At 42.2% G+C, this 13,252-nt stretch overlaps 1 protein-coding gene across 1 annotated transcript in view; it reads left to right on the top strand.

The window, feature by feature from the left end:
* LOC104346162 (collagen alpha-1(XV) chain) overlaps positions 1 to 13,252 on the top strand; it is a 149,223-nt gene that overhangs the window by 17,541 nt on the left and 118,430 nt on the right. The window contains exon 3 of the mRNA XM_086472481.1: positions 4,633 to 4,715. Coding sequence (XP_086328607.1) covers positions 4,633 to 4,715 — 83 coding nt within the window. The remainder of the gene's footprint in view (positions 1 to 4,632; positions 4,716 to 13,252) is intronic.

The raw sequence follows: 13,252 nt of genomic DNA, 5'->3' as shown, positions 1-13,252 counted from the left end.
GATCTTGTCTACCTAGACTTTAGTAAAGTGTTTGACACCATTTCCCACTGCATTCTCCTGGAGAAACTGGCTGCTCATGGCTTGGATGGGTGTGGTCTTTCCTGGGTGAAAAACTGGCTGGATGGGCAGGCCCAAAGGATGGTGGTGAATGGAGTTCAGTCCACTTGGAGGCCCATCACCAGTGGTGTTCCCCAGAGCTCACTATTGGGGACAGTTCTGTTTAGTATCTTTGTCAATGACCTGGAAGAAGGGGGTCGAGTGCACCCTCAGTAAGTTTGGAAAGAACACCATATTGGCCGGGAGTGTGGATCTGCTGAAAGGTAGAGAGGCTCTGCAGAGAGATCTGGACAGGCTGGATTGATGGTCTGAGACCAATTCCATGAGGTTTAACAAGGCCAAGTGCCAGGTCCTGCCCTTGGGTCACACCAACCCCAGCAGCGCTGCAGGCTGGGGAGGAGTGGCTGGAGAGCTGCCCGGCAGAGAGGGACCTGGGGGTGCTGGTCGACAGCCGGCTGGACATGAGCCAGCAGTGTGCCCAGGTGGGCAAGAAGGCCACCAGCAGCCTGGCCTGTGTCAGCCATGGGGTGGCCAGCAGGAGCAGGGAGGGGATCGTGCCCCTGTGCTGGGCACTGGTGAGGCCACCCCTCAAATGCTGGGTGCAGTTTTGGGCCCCCCAGGACAAGACAGACACTGAGGTGCTGGAGCGTGTCCAGAGAAGGGCAGCAAAGCTGGTGAGGGGTCTGGAGAACAGGTCTGTGAGGAGCGGCTGAGGGATCTGGGGGTGTTCAGCCTGGAGAAGAGGAGGCTGAGGGGAGACCTGATCGCTCTGCAACTGCCTGAGAGGAGGTTGTGGTGAGGTGGGGGTCGGTCTCTTCTCCCAAGTGAGAAGTGATAGGACAAGAGGAAATAGTCAGAAGTTGTGCCAAGGGAGGTTTAGGTTGGACATGAGGAAGAATTTCTTCACTGAAACGGTTGTCAAGCCCTGGAACAGGCTGCCCAGGGAAGTGGTGGTGTCCCTGGAGGTATTTAAATAAAAGACATGCAGATGTGGTACTTCGGGACGTGGACTTGGCAGTGCTGGGTTAACGGTTGGACTCGATGATCTTAAAGGTCTTTTCCAACCTAAACAATTCTATGATTCTATGAATGCAGAGGTCAAGAACATGCTTTGCCTTGATTTTCTTTATCCAATAGCACTAAAAAATTCAGCATTGGCCAGACATCTACGCTAAAATATCCAGCAGAAACTAAAGGCTTTCTCAGCAGCATTTCATGTAGATCATCTGCATGAACAGTTTATTGCCTATGGGAGAAGGAGAGGTGTTACTTCCTCTTTTCTATGGATTTTCTAAAATCAGAAGAAAAATTCATCATATCATAAACACTAGAAGAAACTCTAGTTTTTAATGAAAGCCTTGCAGCTTATACTGTAAAAAGTCTTAAATATATGGTCATCTAAATTTTATAAATCTGGAGTCTGATCATACATTTGTCCCTTAAGGATGTTAGTCTGCTGTAAGCCTGCTGTGGTTTAAGCCCAGCCAGCAATAAAGCACCATGTGGCCGCTCACTCACTCCTCCCCCTGGGTGGGATATGGAGGAACAAATATAAAGAAAGGCTCATGGGTTGAGACAAAGTACAGGGAGGGCTGACTCATCAGTTACGGTCACAGGTTAAAGATAGACTCAACCTGGGGAAAACACATCAATTTAATTTAAACACTATCACCAAAGACAATCTGAAATAAAACTGGGTCCTAAAAGCACCTTCACCCCACCCCTTCCTTTTTTCCAGGCTCAGCTCTGCTCCCAATTTCCCTCCCTCCTCACCGCAAGTGCTGCAGTGGGACAGGGAATGGGGGTTGTGGTCAGTTCATCACACATTGTTTGTGCCGCTCCTTCCTCCTCAGGGGAGGGCTCCTCACACGCTTCCCCTGCTCCTGCGTGGGGTCCCTCCCACGGCAGACAGTCCTCCATAAACTCCGATGTGAGTCCTTCCCACAGGGCTACGAGCTGCTCCAACGCAGGTCCCTTCAGCAGAGTGCAGTCCTTCAGGAACAGACTGCTCCAGCTTCCCTTGGAGTCATGGCCTTCTTCGGGCACAGCCACCTGCTCCATTGTGGGGTCCTCCAGGGGCTGCAGGTGGGCATTGGCTCCACTGTTAACCGCCATGGGCTGCAGGGGGTCGACCTGCTGCCTCACCATGGGCTAGGGGGGAACCTCTGCTCTGGCACACCTCCTTCTTCACTGACCTGGGTGTCTGCTTGGCTGTTCTCTCACATCCTCCTCCTCTCTCCACTGTAGCTTTTCCCTTCTTAAATACGTTATCACAGAGGCACTACCACTGTCACGGATTGGCTCGGCCTCAGCCAGAGGCAGGTCCTACTTGGAGCTGGGGAAGCTTCTAGCAGCTCCTCACAGGAGCCATCCCTGTCACTCTTCCCCCACTACCAAAAATCCTGCCACACAAAGGCAATGCAAGGGCATCGAAGCAGTTTTATGTCTTGGCCGTATCTACCAGACAAAAACTATGCTGCAACAGGAGGCATTATGCGGGTAAGCCTCTGACATTTTATGTGTAGAAAGACAGAATTACTGTTGAAAGAAGGAACTGAGTTAAAAAATAGTTTGACAGGACTAATATTTGCTCCTGGTATCTATTGGTAAACATCACCTGAAAATAAAAAAAAATCCAGAAAAGTGAACTAGGCTTGTAAATACATACATTTTACAAGAATGCTTAAAAGCCAACTAATTTCTCTTGGTATAACATATATCTACTGTCCTAGATAAAGGCACAAAATAAATACTGTTAGTATATGGGTTTGCACAGATGTTGCAAACACTGTTCCTGTAAGCAGCGCTGCTGGTGGTGGTAACAATGGAGAAATTTTAGGGAGAGAGAAAGTAAAGAGCTGACAGCCTCATGTAGAAAAGGTGAATGATTAAACTTTTTCCAGCTTTGATCTATCACTATGGATCAGAAAAAGGGGGGCCCTTGGTCCTCTGAAGAGGATAAAACAGTGTGTGTTTATAGTAAGAAACCTGAATTAAAGATCTTTTGATCTCTTACTTCCTTGACATTAAGGAGAAGGTGAATAGTGAATAATACTGGTCTGTGGCTCAGCTAAAAATATACCTGAAGAGAGCTGACCTGTTGTGGTTTCTAACGTAAAAGGGGAGTCTGGGGCAGAATCTAGATTCTACTTTTAAAGCCCTAGCCTCTGTATTTCCTTATTTAATAAAAAGAAAAAACCTGAAACAACACAAAAAACTCCCCCCAAATAACCAACAAAGCAAGACCCCCAAACTCAAGCATTTTATTCATGGTGTGATGAAATTCTTCATAATTCTTTATTGCTTGGGATTGTCCTTTCATTACTGCAAAAAACTTCACTCCTGTCTGTCCCCTGCACCCCATCCTAGGTAAATCCAGTTTTAGTTTTGAGTCTCCTAAAGTGATCTTCAGCACCTTCCAACCTAGAATTACCAAGAGCCCACTGGTTATTTCCACATGAACGCTTTGCAGGCTCCCTCCTGTCCCAGTCAAAAAGTGACAATTGCAGTGTTTGTTAAAAATCTCATGACTTAAAAATGGTCTGATTAATCTCAAGCTTATTCTTCCAAAAATTCTTCCTGAGCAAGAATTGGCTTTGAAGAACTACATGTGGAAAAAAGGCCTTTCATGAAGTTGGGAGGGAGGAGTGAAATAACACTTTTAATGGAAACTATTAGAAATACTTAGTTACAGGACCTCTATAGCAGACACGTACATATACAGCTGCTCAGATAGAGACACACTCTTAATCTCCATGCAGGGTGTAAATCCTTGTAAATAGGAGTATTAGATTTAGCGAATTTGTCAGAGAAAAAGCTGTAGTTCAAAATGTCTCTGTAGGGGACAGAAAATCTGTAAGACAGTACAGCCTCCAGGTATATGTTGCAAGTTAACTGTGACTGCTCTGTCCTGCTTGTATGTTAAAACTTCTGTTAAAGTTAGGTTAAAATGACCAGAGAAATGTCCTGTTCCATATAAGAATATATATCTCTGGCTATATAATGCTGGGTGGAAGGACATGGGAGGTCATGTTTTATTGGATAAGTATGTGGAGGTTGTGAGTGGGCGGGGGGAAAGGGGAAGCTGAGAAGCTATGCTACTGTCTGCCAGGGTACACGGTAGTTAAAGACAAGACTGGGCAATGACAATGTTGGGATGATGTACAGCAGTAAGGGCTGTCCATCAATAAATAAAGTAGTAAGTTTTCGGCAGTGGTCTGACAGGAAAGTCTACAGGAGTCAGATTTCAGAGCTGGAGCACTGAATTGCAGTGAGTCACGCAGAGAGCCTGAGAGCTGCCTTTGTTCCACTTGTGTCTGAACGTTGGAGGAGAAACAGCAGGCTCCAGTTTTTATTAACTTCTTATTTTCATAAGCATAAAACTCATGTGCACTGAACTTTTTCCTCACTTGAGGTCTTTCTACTGACTTTCAAAAAATGCGCTCATGGTAAGAACTCTCATTTCTAAATTTTACTTTTTCTTTTTTTCCCCTTGTGCTACTGTATTATGCTGTTTGGTCTCATTCTTTCCCACCCCACCCCCGTTTTTTTTTCTTTTTGGCACACCTGCTCCAGTCATGTCTGGTGGACCCGGGACTTGCTGCTACTGCTCTTTGGCTTGTCAATCCATGCTGGTTCAGCAGCTCAGATCATAGAAGGTAAGACCTTCAAATCATGTCTGTAATTTGAGAATAAGGGTTAATTTAAAGATATGCTTTCCTAACACGGAAAGAGACTCTACATTTCAGATCTTCATTTTCTCTGATGCTTACTGTTCATCATTTCATATAGGGAGGCTGCTGCAAATTAAGAACTTAACTTGCCATTCATCCTGGAAAAGGGGGAATAAATACGTAGATTCTCCAGCTGTAAGGCAGCCTATCGTGCCTGCTCTCTCAGTTTTTCTTCAGGGTGTAATAATCTACAGAAAGCATTTCAAAGAAATAGAGAATACTGAATGGTTTTGGGTGTATCAAGGCGGAGAAAGGTAGCAGAAAGCAATGAGCATGGATGTTTGTGTCACTCTGGAGATGTCAGGAATGTACCAGGCACGGTGTGAGTGCAAAGACGCAGATATGTTGCTTGTTCCAGCGCACAGAGATTTCTCCTGGTAAGTGCCTGAGCGAATTGTGATTTGGAGATCTCTTGAGTTAAATGTTCAGTTTTACCAGCCTAGCCTTTATGGACTTTCAGTGAAAAGTCTTTCTGTAATTGTAGATCATATGTTCTTGTAACAGAGCCAAATCACTCAGCATCTCTGGAAGACATAGCCTCAAATTTAAGTTAAGAGAAAGAGAGCATTGATTTAAAAGTTTACATGTAATTTCGAGAAAAGAGAAAAAGCTTCATGCAATACTTTTCCATTATGAGTGATGATAGTTATGTCAAAAAGAATTTTTTTACTATCTCATGAAAAATAGTCTGAATTTGTTAAGTAGATGACCCCTAGATAACTATGTGATAGTAAGCATTAGAAGTTGTTGAAGGGAAGTAGATATTGCACATGAAGACTTTCATGTTACTCAGACTTTTTTTCTTTTATAACTGACGCTGCCACAGATGGTGCATCTAAGAGCAAAAGCTCAAGGTAGTCATTTCAGTAGGAGAAAAAGCCACTGATTGGTTGTCACTAGCAGATGCTCTAAGTGCAGATGAGAAATATGTAATGCTGTATTACAGACAATTAACTAAGGAAACAAACTGGAACCAGTTATTAGAATGAGGAAAACCTTAATGTATGTCTGAATAGTGACAGAAATACAACATATCGTGTATATATTGGAGGTAAATCTGTTGCATCAAGCAAAAATGTTTTTCTTGAGCCGGTGAATGACAGTGCATGCCGTGGTTTAATGCAGCAGTCAGCTAAACACCACAGAGCTGTTCACTCACTTCCCCCTCCCGCCCCGCCCCGCTCACAGTGGGATGGGGGAGAGAATGGGGAAAAAAAAATAAACTCGTGTGTTGAGATAAAGACAGCTTAATAGGACAAAAAAAGGAAGGGAAAATAATAATAACGATAAAAGAATATACAAAACAAGTGGTGGGCAATGCAGTTGCTCCCCATCACTGACTGATGCCCAGCCAGTCCCTGAGCAGTGGCTGTCACTCCCCAGCCAACTCCCTCCGGTTTTTTGGTTCAGCACGACGCCATGCCGTATGGAATATCCCTCTGGCCAGTTGGGGTCACCTGTCCTGGCTGTGTCCCCTCCCAGCTTCTGCACCCCCGGCCTCCCTGCTGGCAGGGCACGAGACGCTGAGAAGTCCTTGACTTAGTGTAAGCACTGCTCAGCGACAACTGAAACATCAGTGTGTTATCAGCCTTATTCTCATCCCAAATCCAAAACACAGCTCTGTGCCCGCTGCTGGGAAGAACATTAACCCTATCCCAGTCAAGACCAGGACAGTGCAGCGAGTGAGATCTGAACAGGAGAGAACTAAATTTTGGCACATAAAACTTAATAAGCAGAAGCTCGTTAAAATTACAAGAACAGTATTAAAAAGAACGAATTTTTATTTGGCACATAAGTTCTTTTTTGGTGGCTTTATGCCAGTTTCTATTACCTGGAGCTACGGTTCTTTAAATATCCTGCCCTGTGGAAGTCAGATCAGAAGGCAGAATTTTAAAATTCTGTTGCATATTCTGCAAATTGATGGGATTTGGTCATCGTTTCACGAAAACTCTTAAGAAATACTGGTATCTGTCTTTAGAGTGATACTGAACAGGAGTTAGAATTCTGAAATTTTACTAACTGTTGGAAGATTTTAACCCCTTTAACTGCAGTGAGCATTGCACACGTACAAAAAGGTAAGGAATAATATGCCTTCTTCCTCTTCATCCAAATACAGTGCCATTTGAACAACAGAGCGCTTTTGCGGTTTTCCTCCTGCGTTCGTCAAAATTGTGCAAATATAGTACCCTATTCTACTTGGGTTTGTGTGGGAGGATCGGTGTCTCAACAAATTACTTCATCACTTCTCCTTTGTTCAAATGACAATTAAGCATGCATCTACCTGTACATGAAAGCGTAGTCTGCCGCCTTCTACCTAGTAGTGCCTTGTTGGGCGTGTACTCAGCCCTTAACTACACCTGATAACGTGTCTTGATTCACATTGATCACCCTGGCTGCTTTTTCTATGTTGCTTTGCATCTTCGACCACAAACTGAGTTAGTGAATAGAAGGTGCTCAGGACATAATACTGAACGTGCTGGTACCCAGGTTTTGGATGGAACTGAAGGTATAAAATCTGAATGCTAACATTGCTGAAGTTCCGATAATAGAGTCCTCCCTATGACTTGCTCTAGCCTTTTGTGGAAGTAATATATATTATTCCAGGCTATCTAGGCAGTTGTCAGTGTTTTTCAGTTCTTAGCATGCAAATCAGTGCATACCTTTAAAAAAATAACAACTGAAAAAATACTGTTTAAATGTACATTGTTCTGCAGTTTGTAACATGTTTATGTGCTCTAAAAGAAGCTTTACAAATTTCTCATTGACATCTGGGTTTTATTACTAGCCAAGATGAACAGGGCTTTCTTGCCCTAAGTAACATGCTCAGCAATAGTTTACGTAAAGTAAATATTTGTCTCTTCCCTTGGCTGTCTGTACGCAGAATGGCTCTTATTAGCCTGGTGACATAAAATTTGCGCTCGTGACCTGCTGGGTTTAATGGAGGAATCCTGACTTTCATTGGCTGTTGATAAACTGGTGTGATTCATACAAGCAGCCAGCCTGCACTGCACAATGATCCAACATAATGAGTGTAAATAAATATGTATATACATTTAAAAACTTGTTTCTATCAAGTCATTACTGTATATGCTTTGACTGTTAAATGTGTACAATCACACTGACTTAGGCAGTGATAGGGATGGCTCAGTTTATTCTTTCCTAAGACAGAACACAAGTACAGTAATGCTGGTCTGTGCAGAGCGCAGCATTCTGTAAAAATAACTTAGATGGCACCGTGTCCTCTTGTACTAGACCGAGCATTTGGACATCATCAAACTGCACTTGACTCTAAATGCAACAATCCGCTGTGTATCTTTCAGAGTCGTCCTCAGGCTGTTAACAGCTGTTGTGCATGTTTTTAATGTGGAGCTGAGCTTGATTTCATAGATGATAAAATGCCTTTCTGTGCAAAACATAGTTAATCTACTATAGAAAATCAGTTGAGTTCAGTCAGGGTCATCTCTACGAGTAGCTGAAGAGATTGAGAACACCAGTAGAACAAACCTGATTTAGTAAATTTGTTCCATTTTGTCACATTTCTAAATGGATTACTTTTCTGTGTAATACCCTCTACATGTTAATTCTCTTGGACAATAAACTGCATGTTTGCTAAGCTAATCTACCAGGCAACAGAAGATTTTTTTTTTTTTGGCTTTTTTGGGGCCTTAGAAGAGGAAACCAGCTGGGGTGGATATAGCATTATAATGGCTGTTTTCATTTTCTCTCTGAAAGCGTCCTGGTCACCCCGAAAGCCTGCAATAAGCTGTTGTTTCCATGATCTGAATAGAACTAAAATCCCAATTGTGTTTGTATTTGCCACTAAATGGAGTTTGAATGGCCATCCTGGAGCACTTCCTTTATATGTTGTCTTGGCTCAGCTGTAGACAATGCAACACGAGGCACTTCTTGAAAGAAGTTCTAGTGGTCTCCTGAATGTTTAAACGCATGTACATCTATTTGGACACTTCCGGGCCCACTCACAGGTTTCCCACAGCCTCGTGCTGTCACTCTGTTACTCACTGTGTCCCGTGCAGCGGCTGCTGTGTAAAAACTGCTAGCTCCCGGTACTCCGGGTACTTGTGGTAGTAAATGCTACAAGCATCACTTTAATTAAACTATTTCAGCTGTGGTTTATTTCTTATGTGTTACAGACAGTGCCTGATCCTGATGATCTAGTGTTAGGTACTGAACTACCAAAGTAAACGGATGACTGGAAAGAATGAGAAGTACTGCTTCAAGGGGTTAGGAGTATTTAGCAGGGTACAGTGAGTTACACTGTGTGCAAAAGAACAGCCCTGGTTTGCTTGGTTCAAGCAGGTGAACACAGGTACAACTATAGATTTCTTCTGTAAGCTGCCATTTCAATAAGTAAGCAGCAGAAGGAACTATCTGATTGCATTACTTACGTTTGGGATACTCAAAGGCTTCTAAAGAACTTATTTCACATTCTAACATGTTAATTTCCAAATCAAACAATGGTTTTGGAGGCTGCCTGTCCCTTTGGCTGTGATTTCTTCCCCTTTCCCTTGCTGTGTGAGCTGTGGATTGGTTTGGTCTTTCTTGTGGTGATATCTCACATTTGACCAAATTCATGCAGTAGCTTTCCCAATTTACATTGCGTGCCTTGGCCAGAAAGACAGTGAATTGTGCAGTTTTGTGAAATCTGATTGCTTTGCTTCAGATGCCATTAATGTTACCTATTTAAGAGAGGATGTCTATTTACCACCACTATTTCTAGGTCACAAAACAATCTTTTCGCATTTGACCAACACACACAATTACACAGGTTTAAAAGCCAACAAAATTAGCCAGCAATTTGGATGATGGTGAATTCGATCTATGTAATCTTTCCATCTCTAGTAGCTCCTGCTCCCAAACATGGAAAGTCACAAACATTGCAGAGAGCAGAGTGCAGGCAGAATCCTCCCAAAGAATGAGTAAAATGGGCAAACCCTCATTTTAATGTATTTGCATACGAGGAGTGTGAAACAGCAGACGTATTATTCAGGATATCTTGTGGTGAGAAAGCCTTGGAAAAAGCAACAGACAGAGCTAAATGTGACCTGCTAAAGAATTGCAGTGTTTTAAATGAGTGCCTGTCTTACAGCCCAATCTGAGTAGAACCAGGGTCTGAACCAAGTTTTTCAGAGAGGTTCTGAGAGGAACCAGGGTTTTCTGGAGCTGCTCAAGTGTGTTTCATCCCAAACATTCAATTAATGGAGGCGTGAAGTTGGTAATAGTGATCTGGTGATGAGATTTTAATTTGAACTGCACCACCATTCGTGGTCTTTTGCTTCATCTTCAGTACAGAAGATAGAATATTCACAACAAGGGGCTTTGGCCAGTTCATCCTACGCTTGGGAATCTCCAGGGCCTTATGACTCTGGGCCTACCTCCACTGCTGCCACGGAATCCACCTTTTGGTGTGGTCAGGTCCTACCGTAGTAATTTATAACTGCTCAGGTAGCACTAACTTCCAGTCCTGTTTGTGGCATATCTTTCTCTGAACTGTGAAATCACAGTTCCATACATAGTCAGGGTGGATGACTCTGCTTCTTTGGAAAGCTGAATAGAGCTTTTGACTTTCTCTGTACTTTTTTGGTGGTCAGTGACTAAGAGGGCATTTTATTGCATGATCATTACTCCTTGCATTTTACATCTACTTCCCTTCTTACAAGTGACACAAATTACCTAACTCAAGGAGAACAGAACCCATCTAGAAATAATTTTAATTTTATGCTGCCTGTTAAAGAGTAAGTTGATGACTCTTCAGAGAAAAGAATATTTCTCCAAGACCTGTTTCAAAGTTTCCTATAAGCACTGTAACTATCCATGTTGCATGGATATCCAGAATAGCCCCTAACTGGGGTTTAGTGCAAAACAGTTTCAGAATATGAACCAGTGTGACACACAAGCTCTGATTCATCTCCAGTCATATTTCATACGACTAAACTCAAGCAGTAAAAGGAAGCATACGAGAGGTGGAAACAGGCTCAGGTAGCATGGCAGAAATATACGTGCGATACGGGCATACAGAATGCAAATAGCACTGTTAGCCCAGAGAAGTCCTTCATGGGTTTTGTGGCAAAAGTACTCCAGAAGACCAAAAGACTGTCAGTCTGAAACAGGATCTTTATTTATGTATCCAAATGTGTTATACGTATACAAGAAACAAATACACGAAAAAGAAGTGCTTACCACTTCTCCCAAGGAAAGAGAATGGTGGAGGAAAATTTGCTCCAAGTATTTTCCACTTGTTTTTTCAACAAAGTGGCATTGAAACTTCAGAGCACATCTGTTATGTGCATTCAATTTCTGTTTAGGAAGTACTGTTTTCTCAGACTGTCATTATATAGCGTTCTACTTAGGTAAGCTATTTAACTAGAAAACACTAAATGATTTTTATGGGCTACAGAGTAAGAGACGTCAGTTTTGTCCTGGAGAACAATAACTGAAGAAGACCAACAAAAGCTCAAAATTGCCTCGGAAGAAGCCAGAGCTACCTCACTAAAGCTAAATAAACCGAACTGAAAATGCCTTTTAATGGAAATAACTATGTGACAGCAAACTTACCCGAATGTCTCAGGTAGAATGCGGTCCCATAACTAAAAGTGATCCCTGCAAAAACTTTTTAAGGCTTGTTGAGCCATGAGTCATGCTCATAGGAAAAAACAGGCACCTAAAAAGAGCAGATCTGTTTGAAGTGGAAGAGGAACTATGTAGCTTTTCTAGATGTATTATTCTCTCTTCCTTGTTGTTGAACAGATGACAGTACTTTTTTCCCCAACATTTTATGTATATACTGCACCACAATACGTTTGATGTCTCAATTTGATAACTAACAGCCATCATACTTAATATACAGTTTAATACAAACTGAAATTGCCATGTATATTGTTTCTTGAAATATGTGAATTTAGAGTGGTTGCTGTTTGTTCCTGTGTTTCTTTCTGTCCCACAGAAAACTTCTGGCTCAGTACTGTCATGTTTCATTAGAAGATATACCTTCAGGAGGCAAAGGGCTGCTGTGGACAACAAAAGCAAGTGTACTAGTAGCTCGTTTAATTACTAGGCAGCAATGTGTTTGTGTGGCCTACAAAGCAAAGCATGTAGTCTTGAAGAAAATGAGAGGGAAATGATGCAAAATCTAAGGCTTTTCTAGGAATTCTTTCATATTTGGAATTCCAAAGTTTCTGTTGATCAGGCTCAATAATCCTCCTTACCAGTCCTTTGGCTGCATCACAGAGTGAGGTGTGAGGGGACAGTGTCTCTCCACAGTGTGATGCTTTATCACTGACACCCCACTTTGGTTAACCACATACTCACTTAACATGCTGCATCACTTCTGTGAATATGATGCTGTTTTAGCCCCAGAGGGCCAAAGTGTTAGCTTTTCTTAGTCTTCAGCTTTTCATAAGCTGTTCCTGTTCCATCTGTTTCGACACTTTGCCAAACCAGCATAGCTCTTGACTTGGTAGGAGGAATCACTCACTCACAGTGAATGCCCCACAGTAGTACTGCCATTTTGCGGTGCTTTTGAGTGTGTCCAGGTATGAATCTAACCCTTTCCTGCTATTCACTGTAAAAAGCAAGCAAACAATCCATCCTTTTCAGGCTAGCTGTGAGTGTGGTTTGACACATATGGTTTGATATTTTTATTCCTGTCTTTAGTTTTCTTTCAGTTGCAGTTACAGAAAAGGTATGTGACACATGCAAGATTCCTCTGCTGAAAAAATCTGGCTTTTGATCAAAATAACCCATGAGTTGTTGTAGTGAAATGGTATTGAAGTAAAAACACTTATCTGAAAGAGTTTTGAATTTTTAGTTAGCGTTCTATAGTATTACTGTATAACTGCATTTGTTTTTAACAATACTTGACTGAACTCAAAATGCTAAGGTGACTTTATATTATAATCAAGGCCTTGATTCTGCATACATATTTCTTTCTGTGTTTTTTTTTCTGATGCACTTAGAGTGAAACATATCTTCATCATGAGATGCAACTCTGACAAATAAGTACCACGTGGCAATTTCCTGGCCCAGGAATATGACGACTCGGGGGTAGGGGGGTGTGTGTGCCTTTCAGTATAAATCTAAACATATTTAAAATTTACAGGATTCATTCTCAGTGAAAATTAAACAAAACACTGGTGACCTGAAGTATTGTAGCTCCTTTTTACATTTCTTTTACAGAATTTTAAAAGATAGAACAGAATTGTGGCAACTCTCTAACTGCCCACGCTAGCTTTAAATTGTCCAACAAGGAGGTTTTCATCATTTGTCTTGAAACATTACCCTTCAGAAAGCTAATTTTTTCTGTGGTGATCAAAGTTGCTTTTTATTTCTAAAAGAAAGGTATAACTGGTGAGAAAAGACTGCTGCTCCAGCTAGGAGCTAATACAGCCACCCCTGAGTGTTTCCACTATGAATGTGAAATGAATACTTATTTAACATCTCTATGG

Source organism: Leptosomus discolor, chromosome 13 (genome assembly GCF_034619465.1).
Source record: "Leptosomus discolor isolate bLepDis1 chromosome 13, bLepDis1.hap2, whole genome shotgun sequence".
NCBI classification, from domain to species: domain Eukaryota; kingdom Metazoa; phylum Chordata; class Aves; order Leptosomiformes; family Leptosomidae; genus Leptosomus; species Leptosomus discolor.
This window is presented reverse-complemented; position numbering and strand designations above follow the sequence as displayed.